We start from the raw sequence: 25,512 nt of genomic DNA, 5'->3' as shown, positions 1-25,512 counted from the left end.
GGTGCCGGACCGCAGCTTCCGCCACCCCTGCGGCGAGGCAGCGCGGGTGTCCCTCGGCGGCAGCGGGCGCGGAGGGCGGCCTGGGTGCCCTGCTCCTCCCGCTGCCGGCGGCCGCCGCCGGGGCAGCACAGCTGTTACAGAGCCGCGCTGGTCCCTCCTCCCAGCTGCGGCTGCCTCATCTCCCCCCACCCAGCCCGTCCCTCCCCTCCGCCGCTCCCGACGCTGCTGCTGCTGCTGCTGCCGCCGCCGCCGCCACCTCCTCCTCCTCCTCCCCACCCCCACCCTCTCTCTCGCTCCCCATCTCTCTCTCTCCGTCCCGTTCCCCCCTGCCCCCGGCTGCTCCCCGCCCTGCTGCCGGCGGCCCTGGCAGAGCAGGCACCGCAGGGGGATCTCGATGTAACACCATGACAGGCATCGCCGCCGCCTCCTTCTTCTCCAACGCCTGCAGGTTCGGGGGCTGCGGACTCCACTTCCCAACCCTGGCAGAGCTCATCGAGCACATCGAGGACAACCACATCGGTGAGTGCCCGGCGGGGCCGGGGCAGGGAACGCGGCCGGGGCAGGGTAGGGCAGGGCAGGCGGCGGGGGCGCCCCGCGGCGGGGGGCGTGGGGGCCGCGTGTGCGGCAGCAGCGTTGGGCGGGGTGTGGGGGCACAAGGTGCAGCGGGTGCCGGGGCGCGGTGGCGGCCGCCGGGGAAGGAAGGTCGGCGGGTGGTGGGTGAGGAGTGGCAGGAGCGGTCCTGCGGGCGACGTGGAGGGCTCCTGAGGGAGGCGGCGTGTGGCGCGGCGGCGGCATGGGTGGGTGCGGGGGAGGCGTGCAGCCCGCCGCCGGCCCTGGCGAGGGGGAGTTAGTTTGCATTGGCAGGAGAGAGCGCAGGAGCCCAGAGGAGGCGGTGGAGGAGGGAGGAGGACGGGCACAGCACGCCGCCTGCTGCTTCCGCCCCGGCTCTGGCTGTCAGGGCTCCGGGGAGGGAGGGAGCCGCCGCCGCGGCAGCCATTCCGCTTCCTCCTCCTCCTCCCGCCGCCGCCACTGCGTCCTGTCAGCGCTGTTGCTAGGTGTGGTGGGGAGGACGGGTTGCGCTCCGGCCGCACCGGCAGCCGCAGCGCGGGAGGCGCCTCTCGGCGGACGGACGGAGTGAGGGAGATCGGGGCCGGCGGCGCGGTGGGCGTGGAGACAGAGCCCGGCGGCGGCGGGAGGGGCTGGCGGCTCGCGCCACCGGTGCAGCCTCCGGGACCAGCCCGGCGGGAGGCGAAGACGGCCGCGCTGGGACCCGCTGCCGCTAGTCGCCGAGCCCAGGCCAGGCCGCAGAGAGCGGGCCGGCCAGTGCCGCGCCAGATCATCACCTGTAGGCTCCCCCCGCACCGCGCAGCAGACGCTGCTCTGTCGGCCGCCGCCCCCCACTCCCCTCAGCCGCCCGTCCCGCCAGGGGCGCGGGGGCGGGGACGCCGCCGGGCCTGCGGGCGGCTGGGCGATGACTCGTCAGTGCCTTCCCGGGGAGGGCGCCTCATGGGCGGGCAGGCGGGAGCGTGCGCAGGGGCCGCCGGGGCCGCCCCTCGGCAGCGCGGGCGGTGCCCAGGGGAGGAGGGGGCGGTGCGGCTCTCGGCCGGCCGCGGACGCCAACTTTGCTTCTCCCGGCTCCGGCCGCACCGGCCTGCCCGCGCCCGGCCTGGCCCGAGGCGTGCCGGCTTGGTGGGTCTGGCGGACGGCACCGCGTCGTCCGTCACGGCTTCCAGCAAAGCATCTCATCCCTGCTCCGGCTCCAGCTGGGCACGGTCCAGCCGCTGGGCAGCCCTTGCCCCACACCTTTGCTCTTTGCCTCCGCAGGTGTGCTGTCTTGGCTTCTGGGATACCTCCCCCCTAAAACTTGCCGGCTTTCACTTCTTACTAATAAAATTCAGTGCTTAAACTGTCAGAAATTGAGCTGATTCTTTGAAGCAGACCAAGTTTTAAAATCAGGAGCCAACGTGCTGCTGCAAAAGGGTGAAGCTAGCATGCATTTCAGTTTATTAAGCTTTAATAGGCAAGCTTCACTATCTGAAAAAAAAAATCACTGAAGGTTAAATTGCAAGTGTAACATTACATTAATATAATGTTATAGGTCAGCAAGATGAAAGGTGTGGTTCTCATAATCACCATGATGCCTAGTATGAGGTAACAAAACCACATACCACAAGACTGTAATTTACGACTATGTGCTGCAAGTACACTGTTGTGATAGTGTCAAGAGTTTTCTTTGAATCTTATTTTTAGGTTTTCCTACACTGTGCATCACATTACACCAGAAAAGCTGAGGGGAAGCAATTTCCCAGAGTGAAAGTTTGTAAGTCATCTCGTGTATCCCTCATGTGGATTATCAGCCCCTAGGTGCCACAGCCCACTGGCTGTCAGAAAAGATACCATCCAGCCCACTTGGTTTGTGTGTTGCTGTTTAATCCCCGATCAGTGGTTCTGAGAGAACTTTCTGCAGAACTACTGCCATTTCTTAATCATGGTGTATTTAATTTCATAGCCAGTATTCATTACTTTATCTCAAAGTTGAAATGTTACAGATGGAACACACACACATACATTTGTTTGCCAAGACTTGCAGGACACAGCTCAAACACTGTGCACGCAGTGTCACACATGCAGGTGATTGTGTCCAGACTGGTGGAGTATGATGTAAAATTACTCATGCTTTATCTTTCATGTTTCACCTCGGCGTGATGGCAGGTTGCCTCTGAATACAAGATATGGGTAGGTTGCATTACTCACCTATATCAAACACTGGAAGAGTCAGTGGAGGGTTGCACTGGTGACACCGAGTACGGATCCCATTTCTCACATGGAGGCTCAGCTTCGTGGGATGGTGCATGTAAGGGACATCTAAAGCAGCCTGAAGGATAAGGTTCTATGAAAACTCAATCAGATAAGTGCTCAGCCAAAAGACAATCTTTTTAAAGGCAGCTGGAAAATAAAGGAGTAAATGCCTGAATGGGAACTTATGTTAGAATCACTTTCTCAGCAAGTCTGATGCAAATAGTGTCCAATTTTTGCTGTCATTCAGGTCTAGAAATGTGTCCTAAAATTTATTGCTTCAAAAATTGCCTAGTTTATGGCATATAGAGCAAAGAGTAACTTACCCTATAAAAATACATTGCTTTGGACATCCTGTGTGTGCTGCAGGAATAAAGAAAACTTGATTGAGTTAGATTCCATTATTAGTTTAAACTGAAGCAGGCCATTGCTGGGCAGACAGCGTTACAGCACAGATAACAAACTTGGTGTTATGAACAGCTCTGAGTGGGGGGGGCATGTATGGCACAGGCTCTTGATGGTCGTCTGCAGTGCTGCTGCTCTGCCACATTTGATGGGATGGGCTAATAATCGTTCACATATCAGTGGAGTGTTGGTGGGAATTTGGTCATTTTTCAGAGCTGCATCTCTGAAAAAAGTGGGAACAAGCACTTATGGTTTATGGTTTATGGTTTATGGTTTATTAGCACTTATGACCTGGTTTTTGGTCAGCCTTTCAAATAAAACTCAGGCTAAGGAAACAAAACGCTGCTTTGGCAGTCTGGGGACAGAATACCATTGGTTTGTCAGGGATTCTGTAATTTTTTTCTTACAACACTCCTGAATAATCATACAGTACTGAAATAATGCATGTGTGATTTGGTTGGTTGGTTGGTTTTTTTCTTCCTACATCTTATTGGCTGCCTGATAGATTACCACTTACTTGAAAAAGTTATCAGTGCAGACAGCCTGGGAGAGTTGTGCCCACTGGATGAAACAGTCAACTCTGAGTGGTGCTACCTGCCTGTCAGCATGTCAGCTGCTTTCTGAGGTTTTGCATTGATGTATTAAAGGCTCATGAAGAACTAGGCTAGCTCAAGGGTCTTCATAAGGTCCTACTGGTGTCCTCTGCAATGAAACCGTGTTCTGCAGGAGGAGCTTTTTAAGTCTGTAGCAATACTGTCAAACAGCATATTCACATTTTCTGTGGCCATGGCTGAAAGTAGGCATTGATTTAAAACTGCTGATTACTAAATGCTTTCCTGTGAGTTGTTTTTTCTACTAGCAAGTTGTCCAAGCAACCTGAAGTGCTGTTGCCTTCTCTGCAGGTATGTTGAGGAGTTTTAAGCCTGCTTTTCTAGGCCACCTCTCTACTTCCTGGTTTGGGCTGCTCTGATCCTTTCTAAGTACTTTGGTTGCATTTTCTAATGTCTCTAGTTTTGGAGCAAAAGGCCTAATTTACTGCTATATGCCCATTTCACACTACAGAATGGCATGGACTTAAACCAGTTAATCCCCAAAGTACTGTCAAGCAATGAGGGGAGGAAAAAAAGAATTCCAGTCCTGATCTGCTGAGTATTCATCTGTGACAACATGGCAAATTTTACTGCATTTCTGCAGTACTGGTATTGTTTCCAGCTGTGACGTTAAGAATGGCACCTCTGGTTCCACAGTGTTTCTGAAATGACATTGAAATCTTCACTTGGTATAAATAATCTTCTGGAGCATTTTCAGCTCTTCATAGAAGTTCAGAGAGTCATACATTTTTGTTTCTGGGGGTTTTGGGGAGCTCCCTGCTCTGTGATTTGATTCCTCCTCAACCTACCCATAGTTGAACTGCATGCTTTACAATGGGGGGCGTTAAGTAGTTCCTTGAAGCTAACTGCTAACACGAAGTTTGCTCTGAAACTGAATAGCCAGTACTTAAGCTGAATTTCTTAATTGTGTTTTGACATCTATTTATTTAATTTTTGCTTTGTATTTGTAGTTGAAGGCTGTTTTCAGTCATATGTACAGATGAGGATTTTGCTTGTATGAGCCATTGTGTGTTCACTTGGTTTATGATGAGTCCTGACACGCCAATACGCACCTGTGCAGCTCAATGGCTGATTTGAGCAGACCTGCTTCTTTGGAGACTCAGTGAACACTGAGGAAATGGATGTAAATGAAATGAGTACCTGAACATAAGGTGGTGGGCCCAAAGAGATGGAAGAGTGGATGTAAAGAGATAAAGATAAACCTGAAGATGCTCTTACTTCAGTGAAAGTAGAGTTTGCTAATTGTATTACACTGAAGCTGCTAGAAGAATTTGAAGGAAAAGTAAAAGGCCATCTGCTTATACAGTAATTACATGAACTAAGATAATCTACTGCTGCTGAACATTCCATCATGACTTTGTAAGAAGTCCCAGCGTTGGATAGCTTCCAGTGAGGTATTTGTGTAGTAGTGCTGTCAGAACTGGGAGCTGTGATGCTTCTCTTCAAAACTGACCCAACAGCTGTCTTGCAACAGAACAGGACTTGCTGTGGGAAGAGGCAGCTGCTTTCCAAAGTGATAGGATTAGCAGGAAAGATAAAACTTCAATAAAAGAATAGCTGCATAAGACAGAACAAAATCTTGCATATCATATATTAGCCCTCTGTAAAGTTCAGGCTTATAGAGGGGAAAAAGAAGCATATGAAATTCTGTGTCTGGTGGTAACTTTGACATCTGTTATTTTCAGTGACTTCAGTTCTTATTTAATATTAAGCAGTCAGGGGGCCAGATTCCACAGCAAGGAGCTTGAGTGGTTTAATAATCCTTTGGCTGAATGCATGCAACTTGCTTAAAGTTAGCCTCCTCAATACTTTCTCAGAAATGCTACTAACAGTTGTGCTTTGTCCTCACTTTGATAGCAAAAGGCATTGAATTACAAGCTGGTTGTGAGCACGTGCAAAAGTGGCATTCTGTAGTCCTAACGTGTGCTTCACTCTCCTGTGTTGCCCAAACTTCCACCAGCACCTTGGAGAAAGTGCAACATCACATAGATGGCAGCTTCTATACTGGAGCCTGCAACATGGTGTGTAAGTGTCAAAAAGTGCAATATTTTTAGGGTGCTGTGGATTAGGATGAGAGGCAGCACACCAGCATCTATGGAAGGCCCTAGGAAACTTAGGTCTGTAGCAGAGATTTTGTTTGCTGGATGCTGAGCTCTTCAGAAGAGTGTGAACATTGTTTTAAGTGGTTACCATCATGTAACTCTTGGTATTTGCTCCACCTATCATTTAGCATTCAGGGTTGAGACTGGCTGTTTTGAAGAGGTGGTAGGTTGTAACCCGAAGCTTTTTACACTGTGATGTGACAATGTGGTATATGGGATGCTTGGTTCAGAAATTGCAGGGCAGCACTGTGCTTCATTGCCAGCAATGCACAGGAATGTATGGCCTCACAAAATAAATGAATGCTTATGTGTGTTTTCCTCAACAGTAGTACTAAATACTGTTCATGGAAAGCAATTTGCTGCATTCATAGCTACATATATCTAAAGGTTGTCCTCTGCCCAGTACAGAGCTGCTTCCCAACTATTGGCAGGGATTGCTCTTGTACACCACAGATCTACAGAAAGAAAGAAATCTTGAAGGTGCAGGAACAGGCTGTGCCAATGTGCCAGAAGACAAGCCACTGGGGTAGATGGCCAGCCTGGATGGGCAATGAGCTTCTGAGTGAATTAAGGGGAAAAAGGAGGGTGTATTATCTTTGGAAGGAAGGAGAGGTTACCCATGAAATGTTTAAGGATGTTGCTAGGTCATGTAGGGAGAAAAATAGAGGCAAAAGCCCATTTAGAGCTTAGACTGGCCACTGCTGTGAAGGACAACAAAAATGCTTTTATAAATATGTTAATGGCAAGAGGAGGGGCAAGGACAACCTCCACTTCTTAGTGGACATGGAGGGGAATATTGTAACTAAAGATGAGGAAAAGGCAGAGGTACTTAACACCTTCTTTGCCTCAATTTTTAATAGCAAGATAGTTTGTCTTCCGGACTACTGGCCTCCTGAGCTGGCAGATGGAGTCAGGAGCAGTATAGTTCCCCTGTGATCCAGGAGGAAGTAGTTAGAGACCTGCTCAGCCACTTGGATCCCCACAAGTCCATGGGACTGGATGGAATCCATCCTAGGGTGCTGAAAGAGCTGGCAGATGTGCTGGCCAAGCTACTCTCCATCATTTTTCAACAAGGGAAGTTCAGGCTGGATGTTAGGAAGAAGTTCTTCACAGGAAGAGTCATTGGCCATTGGAATGGGCTGCCCAGGGAGGTGGTGGAGTCACCATCACTGGAAGTGTTTAAAAAGAGATGGATGAGGCACTTAGTGCCATGGTTTAGGTGACTAGATGGTGTTGGGGGATAGGGTGGACTTGACCTCAAAGGTCTTTTCCAACCTGGTGAATTCTATTCTATTCTATTCTAAATATGAGTCAGAAAATTAAAAACTGAAGAAACCTCAGGTAACTTGTAGCAGTAGTGTTGTACTTGGGTAAGCCATACCTTTGGGGTGAGATTTATCGTAATTATCATGCCCTAATCATCAGGGGCCTGAGGGGCATATTTGTAGCTAACCTGCAGCCCTTAGGAGAGCTGTAAAACAATCTGGTGGCTGCCAGTTATATTATTTTTCTTTTCACTTCATCATTTCTTAGGGAATGACAACCTCATGAGGTTCAACAAGATCAAGTGCAAGGTCCTGCATCTGGGTCGGCAATCCCAAGCACCAATATAGGCTGGGCAGCGACTGGCTTGAGAGCAGCCCTGAAGAAAAGGACATGGGGGTGCTGGTGGATGAGAAGCTCAACATGAGCCATCAGTGTGCACTTGCAGCCCAGAAAGCCAATCGTACCCTGGGCTGCATCCAGAGAAGCATAGCCAGTAGGTTAAGGGAGGCGATTCTCCCCCTTTACTCTTCTCTGGTGAGACCCACACCTGGAGTACTGTGTCCAGTTCTGGAGCCTCTATTACAGGAAGGATCTGGATGTGCTGGAACATGTCAAGAGAAGGGCCATGAGGATGCCTAGAGGACTGGAGCACCTCTCCTATGAGGACAGACTGAGGGAGTTCAGGCTATTCAGTCTGGAGAAGAGAAGGCTGAAAGGAGACCTTGTGGCCTTCCAGTATCTGAAGGGGGCCTGCAAGAAAGCTGGGGAGGGACTTTTTAGGGTGTCAGGTGGTGATAGGACTAGGGGGAATGAAAAAAACAATAGAAATGGGTAGATTCAGATTGGATGTTAGGAAGAAGTTGTTCCCCATGAGGGTCATGAGACACTGGAACAGGTTGCCCAGGGAGGTGGTGGAAGCCTCATCCCTGGAGGTTTTTAAGACCAGGCTGGATGTGGCTGTGAGCAACCTGATCTAGCATGAGGTGTCCCTGCCCATGGCAGGGGGCTTGGAACTAGATGATCCTCGAGGTTCCTTCCAACCCTAACAATTCTATGATTCTATGAATATGAAAAGACCAGGAACTGTATAATAAAAAATAATTTGAGGAAGAGTTGATGCTAGAAGATGAAGAAACATATCTGTTCAGTCTGGAGACAATCTTTCCTACCATTCCTCTGTCGTATTATATATAATGAGAACAGAAACAAGGAATCAGAAATATTTTGTGTGAAACTGCAGAATATTTTAATACAAAAAAATAGGCACTGGAGGCCAGCTGCTTCTGATATATGCTTTATGTTGCTCCTGAACATGCTTTTGGGGTCTTTACTTACAGTTCTTTTTCTTGCATAGCCTGTGTTACAGTATTAAATGTTAAAATTCAAAATGTGGATGATAAAGATCTAAGTGGATGGTGGCTATATACCCTTTGAAAAGGGCAGATACAAAGATTCTAATGTTAATTTGAAATGGTGGCAATTAGAGAACTGATTTGATAAATCAGCTATTATTTAATGAAGAAGTGCCCTTGGCTTTAAGGCACTGTCTCAGTGAGCAATTTCACAATTAAAATTAAACAACCAGTTCCTGTTACTCAGTGTCTGATTCTATCTGGAGACTTGGATGTGCTTTAGGGGAGTACATATGGTTTATTACACTTTAGTTACAAGGGACTGGAGCAGCATTGTGATATGTGGAACGGAGGAAATACTCCAGTTTATGGGTTTGGAATTTTTCTTTGCAATCTTTTATCTGCATCTTTTGCCCTGAATTTTTAGGAGATTTGCTCTTAACTATGTGCTGTCATGAACAAGGGGAACGGGTTTCTTCACCAGAGATGCTGATAGGACTGCAGTGCTGATTGTGTCTTTGATGGGAGCTCGGGGTGGGGTACATTATTGCTCCTCAGTTTCATTTAGGATACTGTAATTCCTTAAAGAATAAACTGACTTCAATACAGGTATCAATTATATCTTTTTATAATGTTCCATTTTATGTTGCAAAGGATAGAGTAGACATAGAAGAAGAAATGTATCTAAGGATCAAGAAAGGGATTTTGAAGCCAAGATGGTCAGCATTCTGTGGCCAAAGAGATCAGCATTTTAATTGTGAATGGATTCTGAAGGCTTTCTTCTGATTTTGAGATTTTTGGTGCTAATAGAGGCCATCTTGTTTTCTAAGAGCTTTCTGTGAAAAGATGAGCACTTGCATTTTGAAGTGTTGGTATTACTGAAATTAACAAAATGGGTTTGTAATGTAGGACATATTTGGACACTGCTGAGATTTTTCCTCCTTCTCCCCCCCCCCCCTCCTTTTTTTCTCTACTCCCTACCCTCCACCCTGACTACTTTGTCAAACTTGAGTAAGCTGCAGACATCTCTGTTTCTTTTGGAATTTCATTTTTCCTTCCCCACATATCTTGGCAGATAGTAAATAGTCATTGAATAGACATAGAACAGCCAAATATCCAAGTATGCCACAGGAAGGAGAAACAGATAAGAATATATCACTTATTTTTCATCAGTGTGTAATGCAGTCACTGGGAACTCTTGAAATTACCTCAATAGAAGCAAGTGGAGCTGCAAACTGATAGTACATTTAAAACACAAGAGATCAGTTTCACTGCTATATGGGACTGGCATAGGTACATGAATATGAACTCAGCCCCTTGTGTGGCAGATGACAGTGGTGTTCAGTGAAGAAAACAACGCTGCCATTATTGCACTCCTTTATTTTGATGCAGTCCTGCTTCCTATCTTCATCAGAGAATGTGTGTGGTGTTTATTTGTGCTATGGGAGCGACCTCAAAATTAATTTGAAGGCTTCAGGTCGACTTTAGAAGCTTGCCTGCTTGCAGGTGAGAGCTGCATTCACATCCAAGTAGATTTGGTGACAGACTTGTTGAGAAACCCTGGAAGCTTACATCATTTTCTAGCAATCTGTTGGAGGAGTGTTGCACCTTCTCTAACCCGCTGTTGAGTAGAGGAGTGTCTGCTGCCTTGCAGGCATCACTGATGGTTGTACCACGTTAACTGGGCAATGTGAGAGTTGCTAAGGTCCTAGATTTGACGCAAAAAGAAGTAACAATGAACCACTCCTGTCTCTATTTCAGTTTGGACTAGGGAGCTTTTTCCCCCTGGTTATCCTGTTAAGCTGTTGGGATGCCTGCAGAGCCCTCCCACTGAGGAGTCAGGTCCTCATCACATGAAACTTTTTTTTCCCCCCTTTTTTTGTGTGCATAGAGGGAGCAGAAAGATAAGTGGAATTACAAAGGAAAACCCCAAATAACTGTTTTTTCCCCCATAAACTGTTTGGGCCACATTGCAAGAGCTTCCTGACTCACTTAATGAGTATGCTAATGTGAAAAAGATGGCTTTATGGAAAGGAAGTGAAAAATCTCCATAGCACTGACAGCACAGAAAGGGCAAGAGGCTCAGGAGCATGCTGCTTTGTGTACTCAGGCTCAGGTTATACATCCAGATGCAGAGTAGCGTGAGTGCCATGCGTAACAGTGGAGCTAGATTTGGTCTCTGCCCTAGGGCAGCTATCTGGAGGGTTAGCTGCCTGTACCTAATGTCTTGTTCTTGTTTCAGCTATCCAGAATAACCACTTTCTTGCTGGGAAGATTATGGTGAGATTATGAAGAACCTGTCTTCAGACCAGAGCAAATACCCCTTTGCTTTGCTGACAGGTACCTTAAGGACAATTACCCAGGGCTCTCTTTGGACCAGTTTCAGCAATGAGATGAAGTTTGTGCTGGACACCATGATCTAGAACATAGTTCTGTGCCAGGGAGTTTTAGTGGCTCGCTCAACCTGTTTCCAGAGTCAGGGTAGATAGCAGAAGCTTGTTCAGATATGTGACAATAATTGGATGCCCAGGATGAGGAAAAGGTATTTGTTGCTTTTACCTTCTGAGGATATGTTTTGCCTCATTGCTTTTTGATATTAAGTGATTGTATTTTAATTTAAAAAAAAAACAACCCTGCCTTTGAAAAAGCTTTACCTGATGAATTATTACCTGATGAATTATTACCTGAATACCTCTGGCAATTTTCATATCTCTGAGTTAGAAATCATTGTGAAAGAGATGGGTGAGAAGTTCTGCGTCTGCTGTTGCTGCACCTGAGCTGTATGTGTAACTCCAAATGCATTTTGAATATTGAAACAAATATAATAAAAACATTAATTTATAAGCTTAAGGAGTGTTCTGGTGATGTACCAGCTTAATTTGATAGCTGCATTTTTGTTTTCTCACTGTTAACCTAACTTTTCCCTTTCTTTTTTAACTAGCAAAGGCAGTTCCTGTAGCAGTATCATCCTGTGTTGCTCCACTGACCTCTAAAATGTGGTGGGTGTACAGCTAATGACCCTTCTGTTCTTGCAAATACCACAGTGTGCCAGCCACAGGATTGCTTACTACTTCAAAGTATTCTAGAAATTAAAGAATGCTTCCTCCCTGACCTTGCCTATATGGAAGCCACAGCATTTGGAAATCAAATCCTTGCTCTGTCCTCTAAACCCCAACCACTTAGTATTGGAAAAAAAGAGTGGAGTTTTTCTGCCATGGTGTCAGTGGCTGCTAAAGATACTTGGTACCTCATTAACTTAAAACTGAGCCCAAACACATAATTTGGTAGTTCTTTGTTCTCTGGTAGCAGCTGTACAAAAATACTGGGTGTGTGTTTGTATTTCTTTATGATCTCTGGTGGTGTTGTGTTGCTAGAAGTATGGCATGGAATTGAGCATACAGTGTTGTAGGAAGTATTGTTAACTTCCATGGTGTAACCATGGAAGATTTATTCTGCAGTCATTGTATTACAGTATCACAGTATCACCAAGGTTGGAAGAGACCTCAAAGATCATCGAGTCCAACCTATTACCCAAGACCTCGTGACTAGACCATGGCACCAAGTGCCATGTCCAGTCTCCTCTTGAACACCTCCAGGGATGGGGACTCCACCACCTCCCTGGGCAGCACATTTCAATGACAACTCTTGGTGAAGAACTTTCTCCTCACCTCCAGCCTAAACTTCCCCTGGCACAGCTTCAGGCTGTGTCCTCTTGTTCTGGTGCTGGTTGCCTGGGAGAAGAGACCAACCCCCTTCTGGCTACAACCACCCTTCAGGTAGTTGTAGAGAGCAATAAGGTCTCCCCTGAGCCTCCTCTTCTCCAGACTAAGCAACCCCAGCTCCCTCAGCCTCTCCTTGCAGGGCTTGTGCTCAAGGCCTGCTACACTTCCTGGATTGATAACTAGGAATGATCATTCATGCTGAGCTGTCTGCATTTGTGACTTTAAAAATGTTAATTGGAATTGAAGATCAAGTGAATGTTTCTTTCAGATGCAGTTGGTTAGGATAATAGGGAGACCCTGTATATTTCATTTAATTCCAGCAAGTTGCCACACAATGGTAAACTGCAATATAAGAAGGTGGGGAGAAAACCTCCCAGTATTTGTATTTTGGGAAGACACTTGTATGTCGTTAGTCATCCTTTCACAACTGAAAAGCAACATGCAAACTGAGGGGGTGGAATCAAAACCCAACTTTGTTTATGTTGACCTCTGGGAGAAGACAGACCCTTGCATCTTGCTTCTGTTTTGTCATAGCTTTGCCTCCTAAACCAGGAAAACTCAACTTTCCGCCTGCCAACTTCCTTCTTATCTGCCAAGTCCTAACTGGTGGTGTGAGAAAAAGAGATTGTCAGTTCTAAGGAAAAGGATTATTAATTCTATACCTACCTGTTAACTGTCTGTAGAGGAAACTACTCCAGCAGTGGTTAGCTTTTGGTAAGTTAGAATGTTTAGCAGAGCATTCTGCTACACATACACAGGTCACAGACTTTGGCTCTGGGTGCCCCTAAGTCATTTACCCTCTGTATAGTAAATACCCACCTAGAAAGGTGTTACACATGCATTATGTGGTAGAGTTGGTGTGACCTGGTTTAGGCTTTTTAGGAAAATCAGAAATTGCCTACTGTTCTGCTGCTACTTAAAAATCCCCAGATCTCCAGCCAGTGCCCACTGCTGCCCCTTCTGACTGTTACTTCCATTCTCTCCTCTTGATGAGTGATTTATTGGAGACTTTCTGCTGCTGCTCCTCTGTCCTGGCACCACTGAGCTGCTTCATCCTGTAAAATCTCAAAGCCTGCTTTTCTTATGGGTGCTGATTGTCCTAATTTATGTATTTGTGATGCTCTGAAGGCCAGGAGTGGCTTGGAAAGAGGACATTTAACACAGGCATAACAGTATGATGTACTGTACGTGTGTTGTTTGGAGCCCTGCGCTGGTATGCTTTCTGTACAAACGCAGAAGGTGGCTTTCTCGTCTTTACCATGTGCATGATGTTTGTTATTCAGCTGAAGAGCTAATGCTGAAATGCCTGGTTTCCAGGTTGACTTGGACCTGCACATAAAGACTCCATTCTTTACTAATGTCTAATATCTTTTTCCTAATTTTCATTCTCTTCTTTCTAGAGGAAACAATTAAACAGAGTATAGCAAGGAGTAAAGATGAAGAACTCTGAAGTGGAAGCAAGGAAGGAAAGGAGTTTATGAAATACAAAGCAGTCTGCTTTTTCTAATGAGCTGCTTGACAGGAGTTCTTGTTTGGTTTTTTTTGACTCACAAGCTGTGCAGAGTTACTGAATAGAAACCATGTATTTTCTTAGTAGTCAGAGACATCCCTAATTCAGGAGCAAGTATACAGACCACCCACTGTCTCCTGACTCACTTTGGGGTTGGATGCTTGGGATTGTTCATGCAGTCTGCCTGAGACATGTACTTGATGAGATTCAGAGTTCTTAATGGATGTCAAAAGTGTCCTCAGTGCTACAAAGTCTTCATCTAATTCATCTTGCAACTGTCTCTTGTTTGTATCAGGTTATAGGTTATTGTAGCTGCCTTTTCAAGTTGCCACCTCTGCAGGTGACTGGTTGTGGTGCTATTTTTGAGCTCATTTTATGTAGCTCATGCTCCTTAAGAGCAGCATTCGTTATCTGGATACAGGTAACTCTCCTCTGTGTTTTCATTTTGAAGCAGAACTTCACATATCTGAGACTTGAGATTTTTTGCTTGGCTTTGCTGCTCAAGATGTTGAGAACTGCATGCTCAATCCAGAGCACTGGCTCTTGGCTACTAACTGTGTATGAAGAAGCACTCAGGGTGAAGAAATAAGGAATCTCCTTCTCAAATGTGACCTATCTTCTTCCAAGACTACAGCAGACTTTCACTTAAGGTCAGTTTTAAAGCCATCTTGTTTGGAGGTTTTGGATTCATGAAACACTGGGCTGGCAGCCCCTCTCTGATAAATAAATATTGTTGTAGTCTTGCTGTTGTGGCAGAACTGCTCTTTTGTGGTTTGGTTATTTGTTTGGGTGGGTTTTTTTCCCCAATTTTAATTTCACCCCTTCCACTCCCAGTGGTTTCACAGCTGTAATGGGTTTGGCTGAGCTGGAGGAAAGCACCTTTTTAGTGTTGTGCTTTGCAGTGCTGTAGCTGGGTGCTGATAATACACCAGTGTTGAGGCTACTGCTGAAGGAGCACCCAGGCTTTGCTTTCCCAACATTTCCCCACCCCAAAAATATGCTGAGGGATGGGCAAGATCTTGGGAGGTGACACAGCTGGGCTAGCTGACCCAAACTGACCAAAGGGGTATTCTATGCCATATGATGTCAGCTTTGATATATAAAGCAAGTAAAAGAAGGACACGTGGAGATATTTGTCTATGGCATCTCTACTCCAGAGTAACCACTATGCTTAGAACCCTGCTTCCCAGGAGTGACCAACCACCACTTGCTGATGGGCAGTAGAGAAGAACATCACTCTTTGCTGTTGCTTCCACACAGGGTCTTTGCTTGTGTTTCACATTATTAACTTGCTTCTACCTTATTACAGGCCTTTTGTTACATTTTCCCTTCTCCCCTGTCCATCTGAGAAGGATAATGATAGAATAGAATAGACCGGGTTGGAAGAGACCTTCAAGATCATCGTGTCCAACCCCTCAACCAATCCAACACCACCTAAACAACTAACCCACGGCACCAAGCACCCCATCAAGTCTCCTCCTGAACACCTCCAATGATGGTGACTCCACCACCTCCCCAGGCAGCCCATTCCAATGGGCAATCACTCTCTGTATAGGACTTCTTCCTGACATGCAGCCTAAACCTCCCCTGGTGCAGCCTGAGACTGTGTCCTCTTGTTCTGGTTCTGGCTGCCTGGGAGAAGAGACCAACATCTGCCTGTCTACAACTTCTCTTCAGGTAGTTGTAGAGAGCAAGAAGGTCACCCCTGAGTCTCCTCTTCTCCAGGCTAAGCAACCCCAGCTCCCTCAGCCTCTCATAGGGCTTGTGTTCCAATCCCCTCACCAACTTTGTTGCGCTTCTCTGGACTTGTTCCAGCAAGTCAACATCCTTCCTAAACTGAGGGGCCCAGAACTGGACACAGGACTCGAGGTGTAGCTTAACCAGTGCAGTGTACAGGGGCAGAATGACCTCCCTGCTCCTGCAAACTGAATAGCTTCTTTAGTTTCAAAACAACCTGCAGACTGCCTGCCACTTTCTGTAGGCCTCTTCTCCTGATTGGTACACTGATCAGGTCACCAGGAGCCCATTGCAGGTTCCCACCTTCAAACCTCTGGAGTTAAGCAATCATAGTCTTGCATGGTGGCAGTTTTAGAATCTAATAGGGAGGGCTTGGGACAAGCACTCAAGAAAGCAAGTTTGTTGTGGTTTGTTTGTTTTCCTGACTTTTTACTAAGAGCAGAACATATGCATGAAGACCTTTACCAGTAGATTTCATAGAATCATAGAATTGTCAGGGTTGGAAAGGACCTCAAGGATCATCTAGTTCCAGCCCCCTCTGCCAGGGGCAGGGACACCTCATGCTTCATCAGGTTGTGCATGTTTGTATTTTGGTAGATACAAATCTGATTTGGATCCCTTTCCAAGACAGACTTCTGTCTAACAAGCATCTGAGACAGCAAATTGGCTATCCCCCCCATCTTAAAACAATGCACCAAGCTGTACCACTCTGTGCTGTATATTTTGAGCCCTAAAGTGTCTTACAGCATGGCAAAGGAGATTGGCTTTCTCTGTTAGTGTCTGTCTGTGTTTAGCCCATATTCAGGGCTACACTCTAGCAGTTGCCTGTCACCTGATAGCCCCTCCCCAGCTGAGGAGGGGGGGAATCAGGAAAAGGAGGGGATACCCATGGATTGAAATGAAAACAGATTTAATGAAACAGCAAAACTAATACTGATATTGGTATAAAGGATCAAAGTTATACTGGTCTGTAAATGAGGCACAAAAGCAGAGACTTATTGAATGATGAGAGCAGACTCAAGAGGCCTCCAGGTAAAAATAGAGTAATAAGCATAATATCATCTGCCTAAACAGCTCCTGCTCTACCACCACCATTTTTACACCCATCCCAGAGCCAGGGGCAAGACCCTCACCAGCCAAGATAACCACACAGAGGAGCTCAGCCTCAGTAAGGAAGCCCAGCCAGTACCCATGGATGGTATTGGAGGGACCATCAACATTCTTCCTACTTAACCGGGGGGCCACCAGGCCCCCCGGCCTTTGTTGTCACCACCACCATCACCCAGTGTGCACCAGGGGCACTCACCAGTGATGAGAGGAGGATCCCTCAGCCCAGATGGGCTCAGCTTAGGGCTTATGCCTTTCCTGGGTGGGAGTAAAAAGAGGAGTGGAGGGGGGGACGGCCAAGTGGCCACACCTGGGGTGGGAGGAGACTCCAACAGAGCCCAGGTGCTCTGGGATTTGAGGGGAAAAAAGGGGAAATGGGGCAGGTGAAGGACTTTAAGGGTGTCAGGTAATGATAGGACTTGGGGGAATGGAAAAAAAAATAGAAATGGGTAGATTCAGATTGGTTATTAGGAAGAAGTTCTTCCCCATGAGGGTGGTGAGACACTGGAACAGGTTGCCCAGGGAGGTGGTGGAAGCCTCATCCCTGGAGGTATTTAAGGCCAGGCTGGATGTGGTTCTGGGCAACCTGATGTAGTGTGAGGTGTCCCTGCCCATGGCAGGGGGGTTGGAACTGGATGATCCTTGAACTCCCTTCAAGCCCCAACAATTCTATGATTCTAAAACAATTTTGCAGTTTAGACTGGATGTTAGGAAGAAATTCTTCACAGAAAGAGTGATTGGCCATTGGAATGGGCTGCCTAAGGAGGTGGTGGAGTCACTGGATGAGGCACTTAGTGCCATGGTTTTGTTGATTAGATGGTGTTGGGTGATAGGTTTGACTTGATGATCTTGAAGGTCTTTTCCAACCTGGTTTATTCTGTGATTCTGTAATTCTGTATTCAGCCCAGAAAATGTACAGTCATCACAATAAACATGAGAGCAGGATGGTAAGTGAGCCTCTTCAGGGATGGGGAGAAGCAGAAGAAAGAAGAAGATGTTAGAAAAAAGTTCTATACAGAAAGAGTGATTGCCCATTGGAATGGGCTGCCTGGGGAGGTGGTGGAGTCACCATCACTGGAGGTTTTTAGGAGAAGACTTGACGGGGTACTTGGTGCTGTGGGTTAGTTGCTTGGGCGGAGTTGGATTGGTTGATGGGTTGGACGCGATGATCTTGAAGGTCTCTTCCAACCTGGTTTATTCTATGTATTCTATGTATTCTATGTATGTATTCTATCAGGAGGAGCCCCCATCCTTGGCAAACTTCCCCCTTTGTAACAGGCCTGAGGTTTATAGTGCAGGATATACCTGTTAGCCAGCTTGTGGCTTACTCAGAACTGCTAATGGCCTACAAGCCATGGCTGGCCTGTGGTTCTATCTCAATGAAACCCGGAGAATATCCACCCTGCACAGCAGAGTATCACATGTTGTTGATTGTTAGGCAGATGAAGCTGAGGTCTCATGGTCCTTCTGTCTCCTTTCTCTTTACTGGTTGATGCTATGGTGTCATGGATGTGGAGTAGGGTGTGGAAAAGGATTCCTACAAACAGAACAGCTAGTGAGTAATTACGTCCTAAGCAGTGTGAGCTCTCCTGGGCACACATCCGTGTGAGTTTGACACATCAGGAGCCTGCCTGTGGAGGCAGTCACTTGCTGGCTGACGCCGAGTCACATGCACTGGTGCCTCTGGTTGCATAGGTGACTGCTGATCCCAGGGATCACAGCTGTGATACTGTTCTGGTTTGGGCACTTTGAGTGTCATATATCTGTAGATACACTCTGAAGTCACTTTGAGAGGGGAGAACTAATGATTTGGGAGATGACAACATATGTCTTTGTTTTGCCATAATTAGCATAAGATACTTTTCTAGAAGCATTGATGTTTGGGAAGCGCTGGGCTCTGTCTGAAAACTGATGACCTTTTGTGGTGTCTCCATTTGGAGTGCTTTTAAAAAACAATGTCTATGTGGTTTGGTTAAACAAAGCTGATAACTGTTTCATGAAAACTTGTAGTACTTACACTTACTAAACTGAGCCTGACAGCTCTTCCTACCTGACAGCTTGAGGAAAGAAGAACCCGTAGTGAGAGGCAGCTCTTTGCAGGGGCACATCCATCCTCCCTTCTGGGATGGTCTTTCTGGAGATGGTGCAGGGGAGAGCACAGAGTTGTTCCCATGCCGTAGCACAGACTGGGGAACATTGTGTTTCCAGTGATTTGATGGACTTGTTATTATGTTAGGAACTTGTTTGATAGTAATTTTGTTTCTGTTCCTTTGGATGTGTTCTAGTATGAAAGACATCCAGTGTGATGATGTGACCTTATGAGAATGGCTTGAGTAACACATTGGCTGGCTGGGAGAGCTGCAGAGTTTAGCAGACAGAGTAGAACAGAGAAAAGCCTGTCTATTTGCCTGCCACAAAAATGGAGTAACACTGAGATCCATTGCTAAGTGCCTGTTTGTCAGTTGTGTTCAAGTGCTCAGATAACCACAGGGCTGGTCACAGTTTAAGGAGTTAGATAAATGGCATGGTGGCTTGTGGTATTTAAATGTTTGCTCGGGGCTTGGGTTTGAGGATCGATTGTGGATGCTTCCTGAGAAAAGGCAAGTTGCCACATGTTTTGTGATTTGTGGGTCTCATGCTGAGTGGGTGCATGTGTGTGGCTGGCTGATTTTTATCAGTTCCAGTTTTGAGGGAGCAGCTTATACAGAGGTCTGCTGATAAGGAGTCAAGATTTTCAGATAAACACAACCTTTTCCTGCTGCTGTGCACTTGTGGTGTCAGCTTAATGGTACTATTCTGAATGGGACACAGGAAAATGAAAAGAGTGCTCCTTGTTCCTTGAGGATGGGTTACTAGCACTGTATTCCATAGCTAGCTGTGAATAGGTGTCAGGATTAAGTTTTCTTTTTCAGCAGACATCCATCCAGTGTTCTCAAAGAACTGAACAGGCCAAAGATTGTTTCTAAAAATAGATAACTGTTGTTTCTGACTTTCCAATATTTCTTCCTTGCACCCAGCTTTAAGGTTAGTTGGTCTGAATCAAGGATTTGGGGTCCTGTGTTTAAATTTGCCCTTTCCTGCTGCTTTAGCTGGCTGTAGGTGAACAGATTGATATTGGGCTGGTGGCAGGGCTGAGTCTTCTGCTCATTACAGGAATCTTTGTGAGATGCTGGGGTGGTGTGTGGCAGGGAGGATTTGTGCTCCAAGGACATGAAGAGGTAATTTGCAACTCTCAGAAGCAAAACCTTTGAATCATCTCTGACACTTTTGGATTGCACATGGATGATTTCTGTACTGCAGGAGCTTATCTGGAGATGTAGATTCATAAATAAGTGTATTCATAAATACGTAAAGCCAAACAAACACATGCATGAAGGATGTTTACACTTCCTTTGCCTATATGTAAATATGTTGCATGTGAGTAGATACATATGTAGGAAACTGAAGTCCAATTTCCCTTCCAAAGGGATGAGATCACAGGATTCAAAATGGATTTTACTGTAAGACTGGTAGATAAATACAGTATCACGGTATCACAATATAGCTAAGGCTGGAAGAGACCCCAAGGATCATCAAGCCCAACCTGTCTCCACAGACCTCACGACTAGACCATGGCTGATTGCCTTTTTTTCCTTCTTCTTCTTTTCTTTAACCAGGTGTTTTCAACACTCTTGCAATTGTTTTCCTCTATCACACAAATCATGCTGTTGAGGCTTTGATAACTATCTCCTCTCAGTTGGCTGTGAAAGAGGAAATCTTGAATAGTCCCAGTATGTGGGCAGGTGAGGTGAACCGTCGATATCTTTCCCACCAGCCATGTATTTTAATGTCTAAACATTTCTGAATCCAAGGATCCAAGGTTTATTAAGTGCTCAAGAGCTTACTATTTTTATTGGTTGCTACATTTATTTCTTGCTGTCTTTTCAGGTTTTTTATTTTTGTATGTCTTCATTGTTTTTGTTGTGGTTTTATTCTTTCTTTCTTTTTTTGCCTTCCCCGTTCTAAGGTTTATCTGGTAGACCTTTTTATGTGGCAAATGTTTTACAGTGTTATTATGCATCATTTGACTGAAGTAGGACTTAATGACTCTTTTATGTTCTTGTTCCTAACTTCATGGATTTGGCAATAATTCACTGACTTTTCAACATTGATAACCAGAAGCTGTAAGATGTCTATTTGACGTTCTGTGGAGCAGCAAAAATGTAGTGCTGCCAGGCTGCAGAAGAACTGAAGAAGAAATATGTAAGCAGTAGCAGTGGTTGGACTGAGACTGTAGAAGTGCTCTTTCCTGCAGTTAGAAAAACCTTCTTCCTCTCTTCTACGTTGTTATTATTTTTCATGGCTCATGTATCCTCTCTGTTCTTTATAAACTTCAAGATTTGAGCTAAATGGAGTCTTTGATGCTGGAGTAAAGGATTACATTTGCTAGTAAGAATGATTGCATCTTCACCCAGAAAGTAGTGTTATGTTGAGTTATGTAGTCACTGAGGATCAAAGTGGGTGATGAGCAGCTTATCTCTTAATGAGTGTCACTTGCCTCATCTTTATACTCTTTTAGTGTGCTTATATTGTATTTGCTTTTCCTAGGTGGGAACTCCTGGAAAGGAGTTAGAATCATAGAATCATACAATTGTTAGGGCTGGAAGGGAGTTCAAGGATTATCCAGTTCCAACCCCCCTGCCATGGGCAGGGACACCTCACACTACATCAGGTTGCCCAGAGCCACATCCAGCCTGGCCTTAAAAACCTCCAGGGATGAGGCTTCCACCACCTCCCTGGGCAACCTGTGCCAGTGTCTCACCACCCTCATGGGGAAGAACTTCTTCCTAACATCCAATCTGAATCTACCCATTTCTATTGGTTTTTTTCTTCATTCCTCCTAGTCCTATCCCTACCTGGCACCCTAAAAAGTCCCTCCCCAGCTTTCTTGCAGGCCCCCTTCAGATACTGGAAGGCCACAATTAGGTCTCCTTGGAGCCTTCTCTTCTCCAGACTGAACAGCCCCAACTCCCTCAGTCTGTCCTCATAGGAGAGGAGCTCCAGCCCTCTAATCACCCTCGTGGCCCCTCTCTGGACACGTTTCAGCGCATTCAGATCCTTCCTGTAATTGGGGCTCCAGAACTGGATGCAGTACTCCAGGTGGGGTCTCACCAGAGAAGAGTAAAGGGGGAGAATCACCTCCCTAGACCTGCTGGCTGTGCTTGACTGGGATAGTTGGTTAGTTTAAAAATACTACTGCAGCTACTTATTCTTAAGTCAGATAGTTCATCTACTGCCCATAAAAGAAGCTGTGGCCGAAATCACAGGCTGTGGACATACTGGAGTGTCTCTTTCCATGAATCAAATACCATATTGTGGTCTGGCCTAAGGGCATCTTGTAGAGTCACTATTTGTTTCTGGAGCAGCACATACAGCCAGAGGTGTTGGAATCTTTTGCTTATTTTTTTTCTTCTCTTAAATCTAGAGAGGATGGCCTGCAGGATAAAAGATTAAGGAGTTTACCATGGTAATTTAAAAATGTGAGTGTGTTTATAATCAAGTTTTTATATACTAACAGTCTTCAAAAATCAATATCACTTCTTTCACGTGGATGCTAATATCCAAACACCAAAAGAGGGTTTTCTGTTGAATCATAGATAATATTAAAGGTAAATGTTACCTCTGATATTAGAGGCCTACAGTGAGAGTAATGTTACCTTGACTGTCTTTACCTCCAGATGAGAACAGTGTTTTGGTTCTGTTGGCTGCAGATGCTTACAATAGAACTGCTTTTTTCCTATAATTCACTTGGAGAGTTAAGAACTTAGCTCAATATTTTGCAGTCATTTGTTTTGTTTTACTTCCAGTCTGTTTTTCCCCATTTTCTGAATTTGCTGCTCCCCACCCTTAGCTGCTCTGGAACTGGTCTGTCTTTAATCCTGTTGTGTAGTTAGAGGGCAGAAGGGCTCTGCAGAGGGACCTCCACCGACTGGACAGATGGACAGAGTCCAACAGGATGGCATTCAACAAGTCCCAAGTGCCAGGTGCTGCACTTTGGCCACAGCAACCCCATGCAGAGCTACAGGCTGGGGTCAGAGTGGCTGGAGAGCTGCCAAACAGAGAGGGACCTGGGGGTGCTGATTGACACCCGCCTAAACATGAGCCAGAAGTGTGCCCAGGTGGCCAAGAAGGCCAATGGCATCCTGGCCTGCATTAGGAATAGTGTGGCCAGCAGGAGCAGGGAGGTCATTGTGCCCCTGTACTCTGCACTGGTTAGGCTGCACCTTGAGTACTGTGTCCAGTTCTGGGCCCCTCAGTTTAGGAAGGACATCGAGACACTTGAATGTGTCCAGAGAAGGGCAACAAGGCTGGGGAAAGGCCTTGAGCACAGCCCTGTGAGGAGAGACTGAGGGAGCTGGGATTGTTTAGCCTGGAGAAGAGGAGGCTCAGGGGTGACCTCATTGCTCTCTACAACTACCTGAAAGGTGGTTATAGCCAAGAAGGGGTTGGTCTCTTCTCCCAGGCAACCAACACCAGAACAAGGGGACAGAGTCTCAAGCTGTGCCAGGGGAAGTTTAGGCTGGAGGCCAGGAGAAAGTTCTTCACTGAGCGAGTCATTCGTCACTGGAATGTGCTGCCCAAGGAGGTGGTGGAGTCACCGTCCCTGGAGGTGTTCAAGAGGGGATTGGACGTGGCACTTGGTGCCATGGTTTAGTCATGAGGTCTGTGGTGACAGGTTGGACTTGATGGTTTTTGAGGTCTCTTCCAACCTTAGTGATACTGTGATACTGTAGATGGTGCCTTGTTCTGCATAGGGATTCAAGGAGGTCTTCTGGATCACCAAAGCATATAGGCAAATGTGCCTTGCACATGAGTTTGCAAGTATTTTAATTTCTATTTTAAAATACATTCTGATACAGCCTCCCATCAGGAATATGAAGTACTAAAAACTTAATTTTCTGTAATGTTTATAAACCTTACTTGAATTTCCTGTCAAAATCTGGGCTAATTCTTATCTTTATTTTATAGTGTTCCTCTTTCCTATTTCAGCTCCCCATGTTTTGTGCTCTTATCTGTTTGCATGTAAAACTCAAGGAGCAACATTGAACTTGACCTGCTCTGGCTTTTAAGAGTGTGATGAGTGGTAATAAAACCTTTTTCAAGTTGCCTTTGAAATCCATCATTGTAAGTATGCTGAATTGGTTGCTGGCACTAAGCATACGTGAGAGGCAGTTACATGTACAGCTGTGGGCTGACTGCATTCAGCTGATTTCTGCTGTTTTTTAAGATTCAGTTGTTTAAAATCTTCATCTGTGGAACTTTCTTGGCAGGGATAGTCCATGTGGTGTAGGTTAACATTTTGTGCATGTCTAGCCTTTGTTTTGTTTACACAGTTTGGTTCCGTAGCAAATGTTTCTCACGTCACTCGTAAATACACCTTTTCTCCAGGAGCTTTGTATGCTGCATAACAGTAGAGTTTAGTTCCCAACTGCAAATGTCCTGCTGGTTTGACAAGTACTGCTTTGTGTCTTTCAGTCACTCTCATGGGTATGAGTTCCTGACTCACTGTGTCATGGTCTTGAGGTGAGAGCCCAGATACACAACAGCTGTCATATCATGTACGCTGATAGTATATTTAATGGCAAATCATGCAATCAGTGGTGTAGGCCTTTCAGTGGTTTTCAAAGTTTTGGAGGGACTCAACTGAAAACAGTTTGGAAAAATCTGATTGTTAGCCATCTATTCAGAGGGGCAACAAAGTTGGTGAGGGGTTTGGAACACAAGCCCTGTGAGGAGAGACTGAGGGAGCTGGGGTTGCTTAGCCTGGAGAAGAGGAGGCTCAGGGGTAACCTTATTGCTCTCTACAACTACCTGATGAAGGGAAGTTGTAGACAGGTGGATGTTGGTCTCTTCTCCCAGGCAGCCAGCACCAGAACAAGAGGACACAGTCTCAGGCTGCACCAGGGGAGGTTTAGGCTGGATGTTAGGAAGAAGTTCTACACAGAGAGTGATTGCCCATTGGAATGGGCTGCCCGGGGAGGTGGTGGAGTCACCATCATTGGAGGTGTTCAGGAGGAGACTTGATGGGGTGCTTGGTGCCATAGGTTAGTTGATTAGGTGGTGTTGGATGTGATGATCTTGAAGGTCTCTTCCAACCTGGTTTATTATTATTATTAAGACCAAAGAGTATTTTGTGATTCTGTGATATTTTGCTGTATGTTTAATGATGGTACCCTATGACCAAATAAAGTTAATCTTTCAGTGCAGCGGATTGTTGGAACCCAGTAGGTCTGACCTTTGCTTTAAGACTGTAGAAGTCACTTGAAAAAAACCCCCATGATTAATTGGGCAAGAACAGTATTAATTTTCATGTGCATATACTATGGCAAAAGGTTTCTGGAAAATTTCCAAACAAAAATAAGAGTATCTCAACATTTTCCCAAAGGTCTGCATTGCTCTCCTTATTTCTTCTACCAGAAGCTGGATTTTGATGGAGCAGCAAATATGCAGCGTAAGGGTGAAGAATCAGTGAAGTAAGATCCTGCTGCTTCAGTCTTTCCTGAAGACCAGCTCAGGTGTGATCAGGATGCATCTCCAGACATGAGCTGTACCTTTGAAACTGGACCCTGGCTAATCCTTGTCTGCCCGTATAAGAAGTTTCTTAAGCAACAGAGGAACAGGCAGGAGCTGGCATGGGAGGATAAAGTATTCTTGCATGTGTTGTCCTGGATTTCCTTCCTTTCCTACCTGTTGGACAAGCCTAAAACTCTAAAACTTTCAGCTCTGTCCCAGACCTCTGATTTGGAGGTAGAACTGGCTTGTTGAGAAGGGGATTAGTGCTTCATTTGGATGTAAACATTTTTAGCGACCATGCCTTCTCAGTACACAGCTGTTGTGCACGTGTATTTCTTTGAAAGTCTTCTC

General features: G+C 46.0%; 1 protein-coding gene across 1 annotated transcript in view; it reads left to right on the top strand.

Annotated features, from left to right (window-relative positions):
• Nucleotides 1–282: 282 nt before the first annotated feature.
• Nucleotides 283–25,512, top strand: part of JAZF1 (JAZF zinc finger 1) — a 195,372-nt gene continuing 170,142 nt past the window's right edge. Inside the window, exon 1 of the mRNA XM_054161204.1 lies at nucleotides 283–519. Within this exon, the coding sequence (XP_054017179.1) occupies nucleotides 405–519 (115 nt within the window). The 5' untranslated portion in view covers nucleotides 283–404. The remainder of the gene's footprint in view (nucleotides 520–25,512) is intronic.

This window comes from Dryobates pubescens, chromosome 4 (assembly GCF_014839835.1).
Source record: "Dryobates pubescens isolate bDryPub1 chromosome 4, bDryPub1.pri, whole genome shotgun sequence".
Lineage (NCBI taxonomy): Eukaryota > Metazoa > Chordata > Aves > Piciformes > Picidae > Dryobates > Dryobates pubescens.
This window is presented reverse-complemented; position numbering and strand designations above follow the sequence as displayed.